This window comes from Stenella coeruleoalba (genome assembly GCF_951394435.1).
Source record: "Stenella coeruleoalba genome assembly, chromosome: 4".
Lineage (NCBI taxonomy): Eukaryota > Metazoa > Chordata > Mammalia > Artiodactyla > Delphinidae > Stenella > Stenella coeruleoalba.
Window position 1 is genome coordinate 52,890,593 of NC_137149.1, and position 22,294 is coordinate 52,912,886.

Genomic DNA, 22,294 nt, shown 5'->3' on the forward strand with positions numbered 1-22,294 from the left:
TATAGCACATTTTAAAAACACAAGGCACTTAATATGCTTCAAATGCTTATGCTGTTTTATTAGCCCAGATGTTTAACACTTTTCAACTTTTATACAATACTTTTAGTTCTAGTAGAAGCAGTTGTTAGCCATCTATAGAGGTGCTGGGTTTTCATTGTCCACAGAAAGTGGTTTATACAAGGGAAGGCCTGTCCTTGAGGTAGAGTCTGGTTTCAGAATGACAGATGTCATTATTTGCACCACTAACAAAAGTCTTTTGTTGTCAAAGTTTCTTTTATGTAGAGAGTAGTCGACATGAACGTATTGTTCATTTATTCTATCAACCAACATTTAAGTGTATTAATATGGGTTTTTTAGTTTTCTTTTCTCTCTCTTTCTCCTTCTCTTTTATTGTTGGCACTCTTCCTGTTTTACTTCAGGATACTTGACTTTTGGAGACTTAGGGTCATTGCATGTACTGATTTTCTGGGATTAATTATGACTTTTTAATCTCTAGAAGATACTTGACTTTGAGATAGCTCTGTCTTCCTTTATAGTTCTTTCTTGTTTTTGTTCTGAAATAGAGACCACCTCTCAGAATAGGATGCAGCGACCGACTGCCTATTACATCTCTCTGTACTTTGGGCTTTAGAAAACTTGACAATTTCTATTCTGTGTGGACACATGAATTAGATACATTGTGAGACTTCATTTTTTCTCAAATAACAAAAACCCAACTTTTATATATTCATCATATGATGACACTTTTCTTATAATTTAAGGAAGTACTATTCTAAAATTGTGAATTTGCCTTATGGTTTTCTGTATACCTGAATTATTCTACATTTCTCCTCTGCTGTGTTCACAGACTCAAGGGATACCTCAAGTTTGGAGTACAGTAACAGAACCTTCTGCAGAAGGTAAAAATGAGGGCTGTCCACTTTTCACTGTGATGGACTATCTAGAAAACAATAGGCTTTCTTGAACATCTTATTGTTCTTTCCTCCCTTACCCCACCAACTGGGAACCAGTTCCACATGGATGTGTGTTAAATTTTGCTTTACAATCCTTGGTTTGGCAAGGGGGTGGGTAGGAGAACTCTGGTTCAAGTTCTGGTTGTTAAAATATATGTTATTGCGGGAGATTCACTATATCAAATTCTGCTTTAGGTGGAACAAATACTTTGTTCCTGCTCTTTTGGATGAAGAACTTGTTCGTTGGTAATAATATTTTCCTCTTCAAAGATGGTCAGTTTTACAAAAATCTTTTCTCAAACAAATTTTATGCTTACTTGGGTCTTTTTTTCAGTTCCACTGAATATTACTTAGCAATTTAGAAGCAACTGTAATAGAAATAATGCAAATTACAATGAAAATAAAGATTTCACAGATACTAGATAACCATTTTGATTTGAATATGACATATTTCTAAAAATTCATTTCTATAATTCTGAAACATATGTATACACATAATCTGTTATATTACATATATAAATATGTCTCAGAGGGAATGTATGATTAAAACATAGGATAAATCACATAGCGTTTATATTATGTCTTAAAAATCTTTTCACTCTGTGGATGATTATGTATTCAGGTAGGGTACAAAGTACAAATAATGTTTATTGTCTAACTTTCTCATCTGGTTAAGGTGCTCTTAAATAAGAGGTCCTTAATAAGCATTCCTCTAACATTTGGCCAGTCTTCTGTTTCTCTTTCGCTTTGCATCAGTGTGAGTTCTTCCGAGGTGTTGAAAGTGGTAGACATTTAGATAGTTTTGATTCAAAATGTTTAAAATCAGCTGCTTACTTAAGTTATTAGTTTAAAACTAAGAGTCTAGATCAGTCTAACAAAATGAAACAGCAAATGTCAGTTGCATTGAAGGAAATTAAGTTTCTATTTCCATCATCAATTTTCTTTCCTTACCAGGTAATAGCTAAAAAAAAAAAGTATAAAACAGGTGTTTATCACTAGGAACTTATGGCTGCTTAAAGGCTATGTTCTAAAACAGAAATAACAATATAGAGTTGTGATTCCCTCATATAAAGGTAACATAGTTAGAGTTATATGAATTAAGAGTTCACTAAGAGAAGGAAAAGGAAAGAGAATAGCCCCTTGGGAATACTGCTAATAAGACAAAAGCGAAGGATTAGCTAATGAAATAAATAATGGCCATCAGAGACATGGGAGGTGAATCAGGGAGGTGCACTTTCTTGAAAGTCTGTAGAGGAGAGTTTTCAGGAAGTGACGGATGGTTGTATAGTTGAGGGCGTAGTCCACCATATTGCAAAGTATCTGCTGAGAGCCCTCATGAAGAATCTTTTTTTAGTTCTCTGTAATAAGAATAGTTGTATTCCTGAGGGGATGATTTGTGACTGATTTTATTTCCTTCTTTGTCTACTTTTTGTAGCTTTTATTAAGGACCTCATTTATATTTTGTGCATGCTTTTAGTTTGATTTTATTTCTCTGGTTCATTGACATCCTTCATGTTTAATTCTCTTTATATTATATGAATCTTTGTAAGTCATTTCTTCTCTCTCTGTGTCTCTCTCACTGGGGGATAGAGAGAGGAGAGATGAAAAGTGGCCAGTAGTGCTAAATAGAGAAATACAGTGTATTGGAAAAAAGCCATTAGATATGACAAGAAGAAAATCATTGACCTACAGGATATCACTTTAAACATTGGTATGGGGAATTGACTCACATATACACACGGAATATATCTTTAAAAAGATTTAAGTGGAAGCAACCCACATGTCCATCAACAGATAAATGGATAAACAAAACGTGGTATACAATGGAGTATTATTCAGTCTTAAAAAGTAAGGAAATTCTTCCATATGTTACGACATGGATGAACCTTGAAGACATTATGCTAAGTGAAATAAGTCAGTCACAAAAAGGCAAATACAGTATGATTCTGCTTATATGAGATACCTAGAATAGTCAAAATCATAGAGACAGTAGAGTAGTGGTTGCTGGGGGCTAGGGGGAGGGGAATGGGGAGTTATTGGTTAATTGGTACAGAGTGTCCATTTTGCAAGATGAAGAGAGTTGTAGAGTTGGATGGTGGTGATGGTTACACAACAATATGAATACTTAATACCATTGAACTATACACTTAAAAATGGTTAAGATGGTAAATTTTATGTTATGCGTATTTTGCCACAATTAAAAATGATTTAAGAGAATGAGTAGATAGGAAGTAGATATATGGGTAACCCCCATTTAAGGGGTAGGCAAGAAAATGGAGGAAATTGAATGGTAGTTACAAATAGGTAGTATGATCAAGTAAAGGGTTTTCTTAAGAACTGGTAGATCTGATTATGCTTAAAGAAAAAGGGAAGTACTCTACTGACATTTTAAAAAGTTGAACATTTAAAAAAATTTTCATTTCAGCAAGGATTTTGTTCAAAAAGTACTACCACTATGTATAAGAGTTGGAAGTTGGGATTACATCTTATTACATCTTAATGTAATAAATGTCAGTATTTATTTTCTTTATGGATAATTATGTTGGTTATGGATTGAAAAGATATTGTTAGGTTAATAAAAAATGAATTTAAGACAGGCAAGAAACTAGTTGACAGAATAATTCTTCATTGCTAGATGGCACTATCACTAGCCATTTTCAAATCCTTTGCAGAATTTACTTCTCGTGAAGAACTTGAGTGACAGTTCTTTGCCTTGAACTTTTTGGAAGGGGATAGAGGTGGCCTAGGAAAAGGGGAAATGGGAGGGTGAGTAATGAGAAAGGGGAGGCCCAAGAAATTCTTTACCCTTTACATATGCTTATTTGGTTTCTGAATTATATCTTGTAAGAATATAGAATTCTAACATCCTTATTTTCCATGTTTTGACCAGTACCAAATATTTTGTGGCAGAATTTTAACGATAGTGCTACAGCTCTACTACAATGAATAATAATAGGTTTCTGTGTGCTAGCTGCATACCCACTGATCCAGAGCCTGTGACCTTAGCAAAGGTAAGCATATCCCAGATTGCAGTGTGAGATAGTTGAAGATTGATCTGCTTTGGTAGTTGTTTAAATTTCTCTCATCTGTTTTTAATGAGCATGCTCAATTGCATGAATCTGACCATGACTTTACACTGCATTCTCTTTTAGATGTGTTATTGGAAGCTTTTGAAAAAAAAGGGAAGCTTAAGTTTTAAGTTAGTGGATATATGTTTTAGGACTGTGTCTAGATTCTTTGAGTGTTTTTCAGTAATGCCCCAAAAGTAATCACTCTAGTTTCTAATGGAACCTGCACTATATTAAGTACTGGAGGCTGAATTTATCACAAAACTAAACACTTAATAAGTTACTGTGCATAACTGATTGTTCAACATGCTTTGTTGATTGGCTTGAAATTACAGTATACTATGTCTTCCTTTTTTTTTTTACTACAGAGCTTTATTTTAAAGTTTGAGCAGTTTGTATGTCTTAATAAGTCTTTTTTTAGTGGCAGAAGATAAAGAGAGAGACTCAAATTACTTCAAGTAATGGGAAATTTGTTGCAAGGATACTCTGTCATCAATGATTTTATTAATTGCAAGTGACTCACTGGCATTATTCTGGGTTTTGGGGTTAGAGCCTTGAGCAAAATAGATATCCTACCTTCATGAAGTTAGAACTCTTTTAGGAAGACAGATAATGAACAAGTCTGCGTGTGTGTGTGTGTGTAGATATATACACACTCACAGGACTGCTGGAACAGATTAGTGATATGATACAAGTAAAGCAGGGTAATACATGGTCGGGGCTATTTAAGTAACGTAGTCAATGAGGAACTTCCCAAAGAAGTGATATTTGATTATAGACCTGAGTGATGAGAGAGAGTGAGTCACGGGAAGGTCTGGATGAAGTATATTCCAGGTTTAGAGATCAACCAGGCTAAGGCTCTGAGGCTGAAATGACTTCAAAGTATTTAGGGGACTATGGAAGGCTAGTGTAGCTAGATGGTCATTAGGAATGGGGAGAGTGGTAGGAGACAAGCAAGGTCACTGGGATAAACAGGGGTCAGATCTCATAAGCCTTGAAGGGCCTAATGAAGAATGTGGGATTTATTTTAAGTATAATGTCAGTATACTTACTGAAAGTCTAGCTCCATTTAGGAGTTTCGAGCTAAGTAAGGATGTGTGGTCTATCTTTTGAAAAGATTATGTAGCTACTGCGTGGCTATTAGACTCTGCAGAAAAGAGGCAGGAGTAGAAGTAAAAGGCCTGTTGAGGGTCTTGCGGTGAGCTGGTAGAGGGAGGTAGCAGAGAGGTCTGATTTGAGATATAGTTTGAACGAATAGCTGGCAGGATTTGCTGTTGGATTAGATTTAGGAAGTTGATCGGGGTGGGGACGGGAATTAAGGACGGTGCCTAGGTTTTATGTATTATCTGTGGTACTAAAATTTCTTGGAGATGGAGGCAAGTAGGGGAAAAAGAAGTTGAAACAGGCTCAGTTGGGCCTGATCAATAATGGGAAAAAAAAAAAAAAAAACGTTGAGAAACATGGAGATCACGATGCAAAGAAGTGAAGGACTGAATGCTGAGAGGAGAAGGATCCTGGAAAGAAGAAAGAGAAGATGTGACCAGTGAGGTATGAGGGGAACCGGGAGAATCTAGAGTGCTGAAGTATATGAAGGAAATATTTTAAGAAAGAAGGCATAGTCAGTGTCAGATGCTCCAGAAGTTTGAGTAAGCTCACGACAGAGACCCACCATTGGATCGGCAAAGTAGAGGCTGAGGTTGCTGGTGATCTGGACAAAGCAGTTGCACTGTAGTGGTGGAAGTGAACGTCGGATCGGAGTGGATAAAAGAGGAAGTGCAGACAGTAAATATTGTTGACTTTTCAAAAGGAGAAGAGAAGTGGGACTGTGATAACCTGAAGATAAATATGATATGAAGGCAGTTTTTTTTTTTATTTTTTAAAAGGTGGAAATATATAAAAGTGTGTTTTTTAATGGAATGACCCAGTTGAGAAAAAATTGATGTAGGAGAAAATCAATCTATATTAATTAAAAACTATATTTAACTTAAGGAAAGTGTAGTTATGTAGTCAGGGGCTTAATCTACCCTGGTTATCTGCATTTCTCTGTTTCTTTCTGGATTTTGCTTTTATTTTCTCCTACTGCATTTCCTAGGGGCTAAACTCTGTGGCTGTGGGCAGTTGTAAACTTACCTTTTCCCAGGATCTTGACCAAAGAGAAAGGAGTCTTTCCTGCCTGCTCTAGTTCGAAAAAGTTAAGGAAGTAACTGGCTTAGGTAATGTGGCAATATTCTCTGATTACTTCCTTTTCTGACCCCCTTTCCCTAGTGATCATGAGTCTTGTCTCAGAAGACGACAGAGAGAAAAGGGGTACCTAGTTGACAAACAGCTATAACAGATTGATGAGCAAGAGAAACTAGACTTTGACAAGAGTAGGTAGAAGAAAAGCTTAAAAGGTTATTCTGGATCCAGAAGTAGGTGTGTGGGGTCTGGCAGCACGGGTCCCAAGATGTAAAATATAGCCACTCCTTCAGAAAATCTGATATGTTCTTGACATTTTCAGGCCAAAATTTTTGGATTATAAATGGATTTTCTCATATACCTCTTTTTTTCCCCACTCTGAATTTTATGATGAGTATATTATTTCCCAAATATACATGCTTTATTAAATCCCATTTTGGTATTTTAATTAAATGAGCTAATATAACTCTCATCACTGGACACTATATCAGTAAATTTTGCTCTACTTCTACCCTTTCCAAAATCTTCCTCGTGGGCTGGCTTCCCTGGTGGCATAGTGGTTGGGAGTCCACCTGCCGATGCAGGGGGCACGGGTTTGTGCCCCGGTCCGGGAGGGTCCCACATGCCGCGGAGCGGCTGGGCCCGTGAGCCATGGCCTCTGGGCCTGCGCGTCTGGAGCCTGTGCTCTGCAACGGGAGAGACCACAACACTGAGAGGCCCGCGTACCGGAAAAAAAAAAAAAATCTTCCTCGCTGTTACAAATTTTCACCTCTGCACAGCCCTTTTCACTTTGACAGGGTGAAACCCTGACTTTGTTCACCTAGATCACCAGACATGTCTGTACTGTGCAAGAGGAAACATAGGTGTTTTTAAAAGCATCATTGGAGGATCAAAGAAGTGAATTCGAGGAGGCAAAAACTAGGTGCTGTCATTCTGAGTTAGTTTGGAAATCTTGAGAAAGTGATGCCCTCCAGATACATGTTAAGTTTAGGGAATATATGATTCTTGGCACATGACCTAAACACCCCCAAAAGGCAAATAGTATTCATCACACTTAAGTAATATCTAAGAATACCAACTACTGTTCGCAACTACTGGTAACTTTACTATAAAGAGCCTAAGAATGTAGAAGGTTTTTGCAGTACTGTGTGTTCATGATGTCCTAGAGTTCTTATCTTTTGAGTTACTCATGAATTTTTGCCAAGTGAGGTCTTCTCAGTAGGGAAAAGAACAAATATAACATTAGAGAGTCAATGAATATAAAGTTTCTAAAGGCGTCCAGAGAATTGTCTAGGAAGATATGCTTTTATGAAATTATAAAAAGAGTTATTAAATTATAAGTAGCTATAGGCAGTACTTTGCTGTTATCAGTTCTAGGAAAAGCAATACTTTTATGAGATTTAGGCTACTATAAGAAATGGAAGTTTTATTTAGTTTACGGTGCTGTCTTCATTTTCTATATATATATATATATACTTTTTAAAATATTTATTTATTTATTTGGCTACCCTGGGTCTTAGTTGTGGCTCATAGGACCTTTTAGTTGCAGCATGCATGCGGGATCCAATTCCCTGACCAGGGATTGAACCCGGGGCCCCCCGCACTGGGAGCGCGGAGTCTTAACCACTGGACCACCAGGGAAGTACCTTCTATATTTTTTAATGAAAAATTTGGATAATATTTTTTCAGAAATTAATTTGGTATTGTGATTGTCTTTCATTTTTCTTAATAGGAAGCAAGGAGCAGAATTCTCTGAAATACCAAATTGATGTAATATTTTTATTAGTAGCATTTGTGTAGACTGAAGACATGGATAAATTACGAATAGATATGGTATTTGTCTTCTGGAATGTAAGAATTTGTTTATTTTGCAAGTAAATTGGCTGGGCAGGACTTAGAGGTCACTTCTATGGTTTTTGGTTTGTCAACACTTCCATTAAAAGAGATAATCAGGGCTTCCCTGGTGGCGCAGTGGTTGAGAGTCCGCCTGCTGATGCAGAGGACACGGGTTCGTGCCCTGGTCTGGGAAGATCCCATATGCCGTGGAGCGGCTGGGCCCGTGAGCCATGGCCGCTGAGCCTGCGCGTTCGGAGCCTGTGCTCCGCAACAGGAGAGGCCACAACAGTGAGAGGCCTGCATACTGCAAAAAAACCCCAAAAACAAAAAAACAATAAAATAGATAATCATTACTCACTAGAAATAAGAGGGCAATTTATAATTTAAGAAGAACTCTGAATTTAATTATTTGGAAATAACTTATTGTTTTGTCTCCAGCACTGTTTCACCAAAGTAAGCAGAATTACTTTCTTCCCCATTGACACAGCTGGGGCCTGAAGAAAAAAGAAAAAAGTTAAAGCAGGAAAGCGCTTCTGGATCTGGGAAATAAGTCAATTCAAGAGAACAAAGAAATATAACTGGGAATTATTGAATAGACAATTAGAAAAGGCAAAAAAAAAAAAAGGTTATTTCAACTCCAGCTCTACTTTTACAGTAGCGAAATAGTAAAGTTTAAATGTTTTAGTGTTTTAAACCAATGTAGTCACAATGTTCCTAAAAAAAAAAAAACTACTTAAATTTCAGGTTATTCCTGAATGCAACCAAAGTTAAGAGAAGAATTGGTCTTCTTTAAAGTCTAGTTTTCAAAAGTATCATAAATATATTTTTTTTTAATTTTTAAAAATTTTTAATTTTTTTTGCTATACGCGGGCCTCTCACTGTTGTGGCCTCTCTCGTTGCGGAGCACAGGCTCCAGACGCGCAGGCCCAGCAGCCATGGCTCACGGGCCCAGCCGCTCCACAGCATGTGGGATCTTCCCGGACCGGGGCACGAACCTGTGTCCCCTGCATCGGCAGGCGGACTCTCCACTACTGCGCCACCAGGGAAGCCCATAAGTATCATAAATATTTTTGTAGTAGTTTATTATTAGTTTTTTTGCTAAATAAACATCATAAATCTGTACTAGAAATTTCCAATATTATGAACTTAGGATCTTACATCTTTTCAACCTGCTACTAAATGAATGTTGAACAACAAGTAAACGTTTTATGGATTCTGAGGCTTTATAATCACTGAGGTCTCTCATCTTTTAGTTACTGGTATCTTGAGAAACTCCAAGGTACAGCTGTCCTTTCCTAGAGAGACAGTATTCCATAGAAAGTGTGGAGCTTGACTTCTTAGATTCAATTATTTGTGTAACACTTAGTATATTTTTTTTCTCCTTGCGCAAGTACCTTAATCTTTGTCTTTAACTTTCCCCATCTGTAAAATGTAGGTAGTAATAGTACCCACCTTAGAGGATTGTGTTGAGGATTAAATGAGTTAATCAATATATAGAGCTTAGAACATTACTTGACAGCTAATAAGGGCCTGATATTTGCTATTATCATTGTTAGTGTTAAAAGATTACCATACTTTCTTGAAGAAAACCATAAAATACAAAAGTAATGAAGAAGTTAGCAATTATTAGAACTTTCTGCCTGCATAATTGAAAAAGAAAGATTATTAATACAGTTTTTTTAATTGAAAGCAATTTCAAATTTAGTGAAAAGTTGCAGGACCAGAACAAAGAACTCATATACACTTTGTCCAGAGACCCTCATTCCAATTTTGCCTTTTATCCTCATAATGACCTTTATAGCCAAAGGATCCAAGAGTGTTCATTATACCCAGTTGTCCTGAATTTGTAGTCTTTTTTAATCTGGAACAATTCCATAGTATTTCCTTGCCTTGCATGTCTTTGGCCAGTAATTGTCAAAAGTGTCATTTTGTAGATTGTATCTAAATTAGGATTTGTTTGATGTTTTCATGTGATTAGATCCCTGTTAGGCATTTTGGGCTGGGCTGTCACAGAAATGATTCTTTTCATTAAATCCTTTTGAGTGGCACATGGTGTCAGTTTGTCTTATGTAGTGTTACCTTTGATCACTTGATTAAGATAGTGTCTACTCCGTTTCTGTAACTGTAAAGTTACTTTTTCCCCCTTTGTAATTAATACCTTTTGTGTGTGTGTGTGTGTGTGTGTGTGTGGAGACTTTGTAACATCACATTCCTCATAGCACTTTCACCCACTAGTTTCAGCATCTGTGAATGCTTCTTGCCTGAATTATTTATTACTCTGATGGTTGCCAAATTGTAATTTTTCAAATTCCATCATTCCTTCTATTTATTAGTTGCATTTTACTCTAAGGAAGAAATTTAAACAGCGTATTGTCAACATCTTGGCCTGTGAAAATGGTGGGAGATAACAGACATGTCTTGAAAATAGAAATTGGGGAAATAGTGAATCTCAAAATCTTATGACTGTTCTGAAGATTGATCTTCTGCATTTATTCATTTATATCAGCATGGACTCCTGGATTTGTTGCTCTCATTATTTTAATGCTTAAATTGTCCCAACTATGGCTAGTGGGAAGCCTTTCAGGCTGGCTTTTCTATTCTTTCACATGTATTTCTCTATCATTTTTTGAGCTTTCCTTGTATTCTGGCACAAAAAGATGTTCCAGGCTTATTTTGTTATTTCTGAGCCCTGCCCCTGGAAACAACCATTTCTCCAAGGAGTTCTGGTTACTTTTAGTTGAGGTGGTATTTAGAAACCAAGATTTGCACACTAGGTGTTCTCATTGCTACTGAGGTATTATTCCCAGGCCTTCTCAGTGGACAGAGTTAAGAAACACACACACACACATCTCTATTTACTTCTCTCTCTATATTAAAAGTCACGAGTTCTCACTGATACCTGATACCAGTTCACATTGATACCAGTCTAACACTACTGGATTAATTCTAGCTGGTTAATTGTAGTTAACTTCTTTCCCTATTTGTATCTCATTTCACCGACTATGAAACACCTAGCTCTGTTATCTTCAATATATTTTCTAATTTGCTGAGTCCCCCTGTACATATTCAGTCTCTTGACACCTTTGGGCTGCTCCCTCACTCAGAAGCCTGCCTTGTAGGGACCTAGTGTTCCCATTGTCCTCATTATGCAGACTCTGCCCACCACTACCTATCTTCCCATCCTCACATGGAACCCAGCTACTGCTAGGCAATTTGAGAATTAAAAAAGACTTTGGAGAGAAGTCGAGTGAGCACTATACAGTGACATTGTATTAAGGAATTCTTCTTTATGAATTTATTTTTATCACTGAAGCACATTATTCACATTTTTCCTTCATCACATAACTCTAGCTATTGACAAAGGTCCCCTGTGAATGGGAAGGCTATTTAGTATTTTAATGTTTCAATCATTGTGTCAGTAGTACTCAGAAAACAAGTGAACTTTTCCTAAATTGTTTTGGCATTAATAGTAATGAGTTAAACCACTACTCTATATAGTAGTTGAAACCTAAGTTGGAAAATGCTATATACCGAGTAAATGCAGCTAATAGCATTTGTGAACTGTTAGAATTTTAAATGCTACATGTACTAGAAAAAGTCATATCAAAGTTCCTAGGTAATATTATCTTGAAAATGCTTTTACCGTTGGAATTGGTGAATTTTTCTATTCTAGGAGAAATAAGGATTAACACATTTAGCATGTGATGTCTCTTCTTACCTGGAGATGTGTGACAAGAAGCTGTGAAAGCTCCACTTTTAGCTGGCCTTTGATTTAATACCCTTTAGAAATAAGGTATTTATTAACTGGTCTTTGTGTTCATTTTTGTTGAACTTCCTCTTAAAGTCAATACATTTTCTTACATTGAGCTTTACGTTAGTCTTGGTAATAATTTCTTGACTCTGATGTTTTACGTTTATTTTATTTAGTGCCCAGGAGTAATTACTGTGCACTCAGTAAATATTTGTTGAATATAAGAATCCCAGGTCACCTGTGCAGATAGTCTTTTGAAGAAACTCCCAAATTCCAAGAGAAAAAAAAATGAGCATTTTTGAAATTTTAATAGAAAATTAATGCAGACATTTGTAAATATAATAATTATAATTATAGAATTGTTGTTCAACATATTCTTTGAAAAGTAGCATCCTTTCTTTTTTATGAAGCTTAGCCGGACTTTTGAAAAAGTTGGTTGCTTTATCTAGAAATGCCACTCTTTTTAAAAGTGAATGCAAAGGTGACATTTTCCTGGCAGCTTGGTTAATAAATCATTTTGTAATTCATTCACTCATCTAGCAAGTATTAATTGAGTTCCTAAGAAACATCTGCCATTCCACATCTGTTTAGTGCCTGCTGTATTTTTGGCATTGTATATAACATGTTGGGAATATACAGATGAATAAGAGATATTGTCTGCCCTTAACTTATTTTCATTTGATGTGAACTACTCTTTGTAGTCTCAGTTCAGTGTTTTAAAAAAAAAGAAGGTTGAGGGCTGAGTGTAAAGTGGAAGATGCATAACCAGAGATTCAGCCACTCAGTCCCTAATGTCTTCGATGACATTGTAATGAGATGTTTAGGAAAACTTAATTAAACATTTAATTCCCTTATAGCTGTTGAGTCCACTGATTTTGTGGACGTACTTTTAAAGAAAGCAAATTCCTTGAATTTACTTATTTATTATAAGTAACAATATTTATTATATTATAATAATTGACATTTATGGAACAGTTTTACCATTCCTAAGAGTTATTTCCACATACATTTTGTTCGTTAATCTTCAGGACAGTCATACAACTTTGAGACTCAATGTTTCTCCAGTTTCTATTTTTTAGATATGTCTTTGTTATCTTTCATCATCTTCACGAAACTAGGTGTTGATGGTATACTCCATTTAAATGATAAGAGTGCAATTTACAACAGGAAAAATATTAAAGCCTTCCCTTAGTGTCCATTATACCACTGTTGGAGAGAGAACACCTGGTAATTTTTGAGTTCTAAACATTCAGACATTTACCAATATTTATATAGAGTGTCTAAAAATTACATGTAATTCTTGCATGGTAAAAGGTAAGGAGCTCATGAGAGAAAGTGTGTACTTATTTCTCTTTGATACACCTACTAATATCTGCTAATATCTAGACTTCCCAAGTTCAGGGTGTGACTTTTAGGTGTCCAAATATAGCATGGTGCAGGAATTTAGTCCTGTTAACAGAGACATGCCCCACTGACCACTGTGCAGATGAGGCGCTCACGTGCTGGTTCTGTTCTAAAGATAAGCCTCTCTTGACTATGCTGAGCAGCTGATCATCTGAAGTCTCACTCAGAACGGATACCAAAAGTCTATAAACCGCCTGAGTTGAGATTAAGTGTGGAAAGCTTTAAACATTTTCATTTTTTATATTTTAAGAAGTTATTTTTTTTAATGTTTATATTACATTTAGTTAAAATTGCTTTTCATCAAAGTCCTGCTATGTTGAACCTTTGGTTAGTTGCAGTTTCCCCAGATAAATTGTCTGTCGCTGTAAGAACTTCTGAGGCTTTTGTAACTTAAAATTCTTAGTTGAAATTGAATTTAGAGAAGCTGTGAATACTGGTCTGCACCTATATTTTAGAAATTATAACGTCACATAAACATGCCAGTAATTCAAATATTTTTCAAACAGCAAATAATTTTTAGCTTGTGTATCAGAGTAGCTTCAAAATATAGAACTTGTTTTACTAACCATTTCATATGGCCAACTTTAAGTATAGTTACTTTTGTTAACAATGTTTCTTCTTTCTCCTTCCTGACCCCCTTACCACACCTTTTGTTACTTATAAAGAAGTTTTCATACTTCAATAGAAAGTAGTAAGTGTGTAGTAACTGTACTGTATGTAGCTATATGGTACTGTATTAAAATATCACAAGTTGATTTCTTTGAAATACATTAGTTTCCCAAAAGAAACTGTTAAAGCAATGTTAGTTGCTTTCCTAACATTAAGAACATTACAGGGCTTCCCTGGTGGCGCAGTGGTTGGGAGTCCGCCTGCCGATGCAGGGGACGCGGGTTCGTGCCCCAGTCCGGGGGGATCCCACATGCCGTGGAGCGGCTGGACCTGTGAGCCATGGCCGCTGGGCCTGTGCTCCGTGGTGGGGGCGGGGGGCACAGCAGGGAGACACCCGCGTACCGCAAAAAAAAAAAAGAACATTACAAATGTTTTTATCATAAATTTAGAAGATAGCAGTTTTTAAAAAGTAGTAGGAGATATTAAGAAATGAAATGCAGAGTAAATGTAAATGGTGTGTCTGTTATATGCAAGGTGTGACACAGCTGATGGTGGCTTTGAAATTTTCTCAGTATGCAGAGGAGGGGAGGAGGAAGTGCATAATGGTTAAGAGTTGGGGCTTTGAAGTCGATGTAGCTTTGAATCCTATCTCCACTGCTTACTTGGTGTGTGAATTTAGACAAGTTACTCATACTCTCTGAGACTCAGCTTCCTGATCTGTAAACCAAGATTATAATATTACTCCTAAAACCTAGTTCATAGGGTTGTTGAAAGGATTTCATGAGATAATTCATGTAAAGCATTTAGCACAGTTCCTGGAACTTGCCAAGTGCTCACAAAATGTTAGGTACTGTTTTATTAACATGTCTGTACATGCACACTAATGCTTTATAATTAGAAATTCGTTTTCTCCCTCACAGTATTTAGGTGATTTCACAAATCATCTTTGAAGGCTTTTAGGACAGCATGTACTTAATATTAAATACAACAGATGAAAACTCACATCGTGGTACTTCACTAAGCTGTTTTGTATTTTTAGGCCTGTAACTTAATACAAGTATATGACTAAGTGCACTGGGTGCATTGGTTTTATAAGATTGCCTTCTGCAGATGAAATGAGCAAGTAAATACATATATTTAAATCTTCTGAAGTTTCTCTTTTACACTGTTCATGTCTGTCACATTTGTTTAAGGCAGAGATGGACTGGAAACACACAAATTCTCATCTCATCCAGCTGTCAAACACATGGCAATAAAACTAGCACCTTAACCTCCATTGTAAGTCTCTGTGATCCTCTTTTGGAGTCAGGGTTCTCTCTTTGAAATGGGATATCATGAAAACAGTATTGTTTGTCTTTCATTCCACTATGGGATAGCAAGTAGACACAAAAAACAAAACAGGTTCTTTAAGGAAGAAAAAAGTTATATTCAGCTAATACTTAAATGGCAACTTTATGCTGGGCTGCTGGAAGCTTACAGTATGGTAGGAACATAAGATGTAATTAAGCAAACTGTTACAAAATAAGGCAGCACATATGATATGCCATTTGGTAGAAATAGTAAGTACTATAGAAATACAGGGGAGGGAGAGATCACTTTCAGTTGGAGTGTTTCTTCTACTTATAACCTAGTTTGTACAACTGAGCATGTACCTATGCATGACTCATGAGTCTCTTTTAGAAGGCTGCTTTTGCTGGGTGGCCACAGGAAAGCTTGATTCTTTACCTCTCTGTTGCTGGGTATTTCTAGCCCTTACTATCTCTCTTTTTTTTTTTTTTTTTGCGGTACGTGGGCCTCTCAGTGTTGTGGCCTCTCCCGTTGCGGAACACAGGCTCCAGATGCGCAGGCTCAGCGGCCATGGCTCACGGGCCCAGCCGCTCCACGGCATGTGGGATCTTCCCCGACCGGGGCACGAACCTGTGTCCCATGCATCGGCAGGCGGACTCTCAACCACTGCGCCATCAGGGAAGCCCCCTTACTAACTCTTCATTCTCCCCATTACTATAGCTTCTACTGCTGTCTCCTCTGAGGCCCAGTTACTGTTTTTCATCTTTTCAAAGTGTTGGTCCAAACTAATTATATGGAGGTGGCATTGACAATAGCAAGTAGGAAGGGCAAGAAAGAGGAACTGTTTTGGTGTAGAATCAGGATTCTCATTCCCTATTACAGAAAGAGCCCTTTAGATAGCAGCAAAGGGAGCATGGAAAGGAGAGTCCTCATAGTGCCTCTGTTCCTGTGAAAAATCCATAAATGTATTATCCCACACCCCCTCATCTCCTGGAGATTTGGTTCTAGTCACCATCCTGTCCCCACTCTCCCCTGTCCCACACTACTTCTTTGGCTCCAGAGCCCTGCTCCAGCTCTCAATCCCCTGACTCTTTGAAATCTTACCCTTCAGGCTATTAGAGCCCCCTTTTCAAGTTCTAGGAGTCAGTCCCATGATGAAGAACTGGTGTAGCTCCATTGGGCTATTGTGTTACTACTCCAGGCCTTCAGTAGGCCATGATGCTTACTTAATGCCTTTAGTGGAATCCTGAATCCATTAACGCAATTACCCACAGCAGATTGCTCATATGTAATGTTTAACTCTTGAATTACTATTAGTACTATACGTCTGGAAGCTTTTTTTCTATGAGAAAATGTGTTTTAAATTTTAATGTTAAATAGTGAGCTCTTCTTTTAAATCAGGAGCCACCTATATTGGCAGTGAACTTGGAGTCAGAAGATTTGAGTTCAGATGCTAGCTGTGTAACTACATTGTAATTACATGGCCTCTCTTGGCTAAGGTTATCTCTATAGACTGTAGAGGTAACAGCTGTCTCTCAGATGTGGTTTGGAGGTGTTAGAATGTATGTGAAAGTGTGTAGTAAAATGTAAAATCCTGTATCAAAGGAATGTGGCATTATGGTGTTAATAATCACTGTGTTAGGTAAAAGAACAAGTTCCTGCCCACACAAGCACGGACAATTACATTAGAGTATGTGATAAATCCTTTGGCAGATATAGGTACATGTGATCAGGGGCGCAAGGAAGAGCAACTATAATCTGGAAATGGATAGATGGGGAAAGCTTCGTGGGGGAGTGACTTCCTGATCTGAAGGCTAAGGAAGAGCAAGCCTGGCAAAGAAGGAAGAAGGGAAAGCCATTCCAGGTTGAAGGAGTGGCATGGGGGAACATGGCAGATTTAGAAAGCTTCATATATGGTTTCAAGTATGGAGCATAAACCGTCTACTTGTAGTGCCTAATTTGATTATGAGGACCACTTACCTAACTCTAAAGAGGTAATGTTATTGTACAGTGGTAGACAATTCTAGAAATGGACTTGGTCTGAAACCTGGTTTGACCATTTAGTAATCTGTTTTATCTAATTAGAAACTTGACCTTCATGAACTTATAGGTTCAGTATGATGATGAAAATACCTACTTCAAAACGGTTGTTGCAATGCTGGTTTGAAATAAGTTTTGCTGGTTTGAAATAAGTTTTGCAAATCTCCTGGTGTTTAATAAACATGTAGTAAATGTTAGGAACGGTTTTGTTGCTGTCCTAAAAGTTCTTAAAGTTACTTTTTCCCTCTCAGTATTCTATAATCTACTGTTCTAGGTTAACAGTTTAGCAATATTTTAAACGTTATCTCTTGTTCATTATAACGAAATCATAAAAACAGAATTTGAATGAATTTTAAAGATGGTCTAGCTCAATTTCATTATTTTGTGTGTGTGTTGAGAAACTGAGTCACAGTTAAATAATCTGGCTATGATATCACAATGAGTTAGTGACACAGCTGGGACTAGGGTCAGGTCTGTTTGAATTCCAGAGTTCTTTCTATTGGTCTTGGAATAAGTTGCCAAAAATCACTCAAAGACACCAACCTATGGCACTGGCCACAATTCCTAGCAGAAACAATATAAGTTAACAATGTAGAAACTGACATTTCTGTAGCTTTAGATAGATTTAAAAAGTCTGTATTTTTAAAGGAGTATCATATCCTTCTCTGCCTGCCCTCTGGTGGGAATGGTATTTAGCAACAGCACATGTGAAAGAGCAGTGGGAGGCAGATAATAAGGAGCTGGATGATTCTGTTTTTTAAATTCACTTTTTTTAATTGAAGTATAGTTGATTTATGGATGATTCTTAAATGAATAATTCCTTTGCCATCAAAAATTTATCATACAGATTCTTATTTCTGTTTGAATCTCCTTTCTAAAATATGAAAATAGATTTTCATAATACTTCTCAATTAAACACGCTCTACTTTGTTTACTCAAGAGGATCCAATAGATAATTAGTTTAGTGCCTTTTGTGTACCAAGTGCTAGGGCTAGAATGGTGAGCAAGAAACTTATGCTTTAGTGGTATAAACAGATGTTGAAACAATAATCATACAAATAAATAATTATAATTAGTTAAATGCTGTGCCTAAAAGTACAGAGTGTTATATGATCATATAGTAATGTTTGAGGAGGCTCCCCTGAGGAATTAAAGTTTTAACTGAGATATGAAGGCTTCATAAAGTAAGTAGGCAAAGATGAGTCAGAAGGATAGAGAAAAGGAAAGAAGAAACAGCAAAGGCTCTGAGGAAGGACATAGTATTATCTGTCCTAAGAATTGAAAGACAATTTACTGTAATTGGAGCATAGAAAGCTAATATAAAATACAGCTCCTGCTCATGAGAAGTGAAGGTATTTCCTAGGCATCACCGAAGAAACCAAATAGCACAAGAAGAAGAAATAAACCTCCCCCCCACCAAAATAAAATGTGTGCTCTGTGTTAGAATTTTGGAATTTTACAGATTCATTGAAAAGAAAATTACTTTAGAACCACTGTAATATTCTATTTATTAGATGGAGTAATACTAGGATTTGTGTACTTTAAACATGTATTATTTTTCATTTGATTTTTCTTATTTTCTATCTTGGTTCATTGGGAATTGATGTACTGGAGTGTTTAGATCAGGGACTTTTGCTTTTGATCAGCTGAACAGCCATAGAAGTGACAGAGAGAATCTTATCCTGTTTTCTTGGCTGAGGTTTTTGTGTGGGTGTGTGAGGTGCAGCTGCACCGTCGGTTTCTTGGCAGTCAAGGCAAGGCAATTCTCACTGCAGTTCATCTTGGATGGGAAGAAACTTAAGATAAAAAGGCTACTTTGCATGTATTAAATTCAGTGGAAAGCACCCAGGGCCTGAACCTTTGGCTGATATTTATTCTAAGTTATTTGGCTAAATGGATACAGCAGCCTCAGGCACATGCCCAAGCTTATGGCAGGAACACATGAAAGAGAGATCATTAAAAAAATAGTCAAAGCTTTGTCTCAGTATAAAATTATCAAATACCATATGTAATTTAAAAATTAATTTTTGTTAATTTTTTGTTTATGATTTAGTTAATTAAGCTTTTCCTCTAAAGAACACTTAATGAAAAAGGCAGATTGCTAACACCCAAGCTTTGCTTGCAAAAGTTAATTCATAATCAGAAAGATCTTATCTCAGATTTATCACAGATGGATTCCCATCTCTGCTTTTATTGCTCATTTGTTTTCTTCACTCTCCTTTGGCCTATTCTGTGATCTATAAGCATTTTGTTTCTCCACACCCTCAGATGAAATGCACACGAATATGGAGCTCTTTTTTTAAGCACATTTGCATCCTTTCCTTTGGATAAACTTATCATTGTTCTTCCTACTCTTCAAGTATCAACGGAAATGTCTGAGTTGCTTCCAGTGTTTAACTGCTTGCTTATATCTCTACTATTATTTAATATTATTGCTCTTAGAGTAGTGTAGAATCAGGTCCTGAGGTCAGTTGGCCTCGGTTCAGATCCAGTTCAGCTACTGCTATCTTGGTCCCGTTAACTTCTCAATTTCTTATCTCTAAAATGGAGATAATCATGTTAGTGCCTCATAAGTTTTTTTTTTTTTTAAGGTTTAAAGGGAAAAATGCATGTAAAGGGCTTAACTCAAAATAAGTGTCTAGGGCTTCCCTGGTGGCACAGTGGTTGAGAATCTGCCTGCTAATGCAGGGGACACAGGTTCGAGCCCTGGTCTGGGAGGATCCCACATGCCATGGAGCAACTAGGCCCGTGAGCCACAACTACTGAGCCTGCGCGTCTGGAGCCTGTGGTCCGCAACAAGAGAGGCCGCAATAGTGAGAGGCCCGTGCACCGCGACCAAGAGTGGCCCCTGCTTGCCACAACTAGAGAAAGCCCTCGCACAGAAACGAAGACCCAACACAGCAAAAATAAATAAATCAATTAATAAACTCCTACCCCCAACATCTTCTTTAAAAAAAAAAAAAGTGTCTAGGAGAAGAGACATTAGCTATTCTTTTCTTCATGATTTAGAACCAATCTCCTAGAATCCATTAACAGCTATCTTCAACTCTTCTGGGTGATTTCATTTAGTCTAAAGACCATCTGTATGCTCATGACTTCTAATTTATATCTCTGTTCCTTACCTCACTCTTCCCCAAGCTTGAGATTTGTATATCTGACTGCTACGTATATCTGCACTTAAATATCTAATACATACTTCAAACATAACATGTCTAAACATAGAACTTTCGACCTCTATCACCTGCCCCTACTTGCCTCCCCAGTTTGTTCCTCCTCATTCTTTCCTATCTCAGTTAGTGGCAGCACTCTCCGTACTTTTTTTGACTTTCCTCTAGCTATCAGACCCCATCCATTTCATCAGAACATCTGAAAGCATTTTCCCCAGAATATGTCCTGAATCTGACTTGTCACCATATCCTCTACTAGCACCTTAGTCCAAGGGAATATAACCCCTTTTGCTTGGACAGTTATGGAAGGAATGGTCTCCTTATTCCTCTCTGTTTTAAGTCTTGTCTCTCACAATTCATTCTCCACATTGGATAGTGATATTTTAAAAACATAAGATTATTTACGTCTCCTTCTTCTTGAAATTAGAAAAATATCCAGAATTTTTGAAAGTATTTTTTGACCTGTCCCCTCTGACTACTTTCTTTCTCTCAAACACAGCTAGTTCATTCCTTATCTTAAGGTTTTTACACCAGCTTTCTCCTGTGTTTGGATTATTTTTTCTCCTAGATCATCACAATGTTGACTCCTTGCTATTTTTAGGTCTTAATTCAGGTAACAGCTCCTCAGAGAGACTTTACCCTGACATCTTTTCTTTCTTAATAGCTGATCACTATCTGATATTTCCTCCTCTTTTCTTCCTCCTTTTGTTAAGTGCCCCTCCCCACTCCCAAAAGAATTTGTTTTATGAGAGCAAGGACTTTATCCATCTTCTTTATTGCCGTATTCCCAGTGCTTAGAATGGAACCTCATACTCAGGTTTACAGTATTATATGGATGGATGGCTAAATGAAAGAATAAATATATATCTGGTAAGTTTACAACCAGGGAAATAGTGGATTATTTTGTCCTGTTCAAACTTTGCATAGATGCTTGTTTTAGAATTAACCATGCTAATATTTTATCTTTTCCTTTATGTGTCTTCTCTGTTGTAGATTATAAGCCCTTAAGGGTAGGAGGTATGTCTCCATTGTTTTTAGCTTTCCATAGAATGCTACATATTATTGTAGTACTTACTATTGATTGAATTGAATTGAAAATTCAGTCTAACATCTTTATTTCCTCTGAAGTTATAGTATTGTTATACATATGTGTATGTATATAAATTTATATATATAATTTATATAAATTCTGAAAGCAGATGTGTTTAAAATATTCCTTCTCTTTTCATCTTTTGCAGTTCATAATTGGACCCTTGAGGACACGCTTCAGTGGTTGATAGAATTTGTTGAACTACCCCAATATGAGAAGAATTTTAGAGACAATAACGTCAAAGGAACAACGCTTCCCAGGTGGGTCTTTATTACTCAAATATATTTTTTGTACTTCTGGAGAATAATGTTACTTTTCAAAGCAAAATCTACAAGTTACTTCTGTGGCTAAGTGCTCAAAGAAAATATTATAAATATATCCATTCTTTGATATCTGTACAGTGTGAATTTGCGAGCTTTAACCAATTTTTCTTGCCTAAATAATCTGGCCTTTTAAAAAAATTATTCCTAAGGAAAGTAATTTTGAAAATTAGAAGGTAGGTCAACTACATCTTTTTTAGATAACATCAAAGGGCCAACCTCTGTGGAGCAGCTAAGCCTGCGATCTGCAACTACTGAGCCAGCGTGCTGCAACTACTGAAGCCAACACACCTAGAGCCCGTGTTCTACAACAAGAGAAGCCACCGCGATGAGAAGCCCGTGCACTGCAACGAAGAGTAGCCCCCAGTCACTGCAACTAGAGAAAGCCTGTGCACAGCAACGAAGACCCAATGCAGCCAAAAAAACCAAAAAAACCCCCCAAAACAAAGGGCCAACCTCTGACCCCATTGTAAATGTAACAAAAGCTTATTCATTTGATATGGATCCACCTTTATGAAAAGACCTATTTGAATGGATTAATGTACAGATCCTTAGTCTTAATTGGTATTCTTTTAATAACAACTCTTAATT

The 22,294-nt window shown here is 36.9% G+C and overlaps 1 protein-coding gene across 3 annotated transcripts in view; it reads left to right on the top strand.

Annotated features, from left to right (window-relative positions):
- The window catches only part of STIM2 (stromal interaction molecule 2), a 169,285-nt gene that overhangs the window by 111,953 nt on the left and 35,038 nt on the right, over positions 1-22,294 (top strand). For all 3 annotated transcript variants that reach the window (XR_013827958.1, XM_079919372.1, XM_079919373.1), the window contains one exon: positions 21,532-21,643. Coding sequence is in view for 2 of the 3 variants with exons in the window: in XM_079919372.1 (XP_079775498.1) it covers positions 21,532-21,643 (112 nt within the window). In the remaining variant the exon portion in view is untranslated. The remainder of the gene's footprint in view (positions 1-21,531; positions 21,644-22,294) is intronic.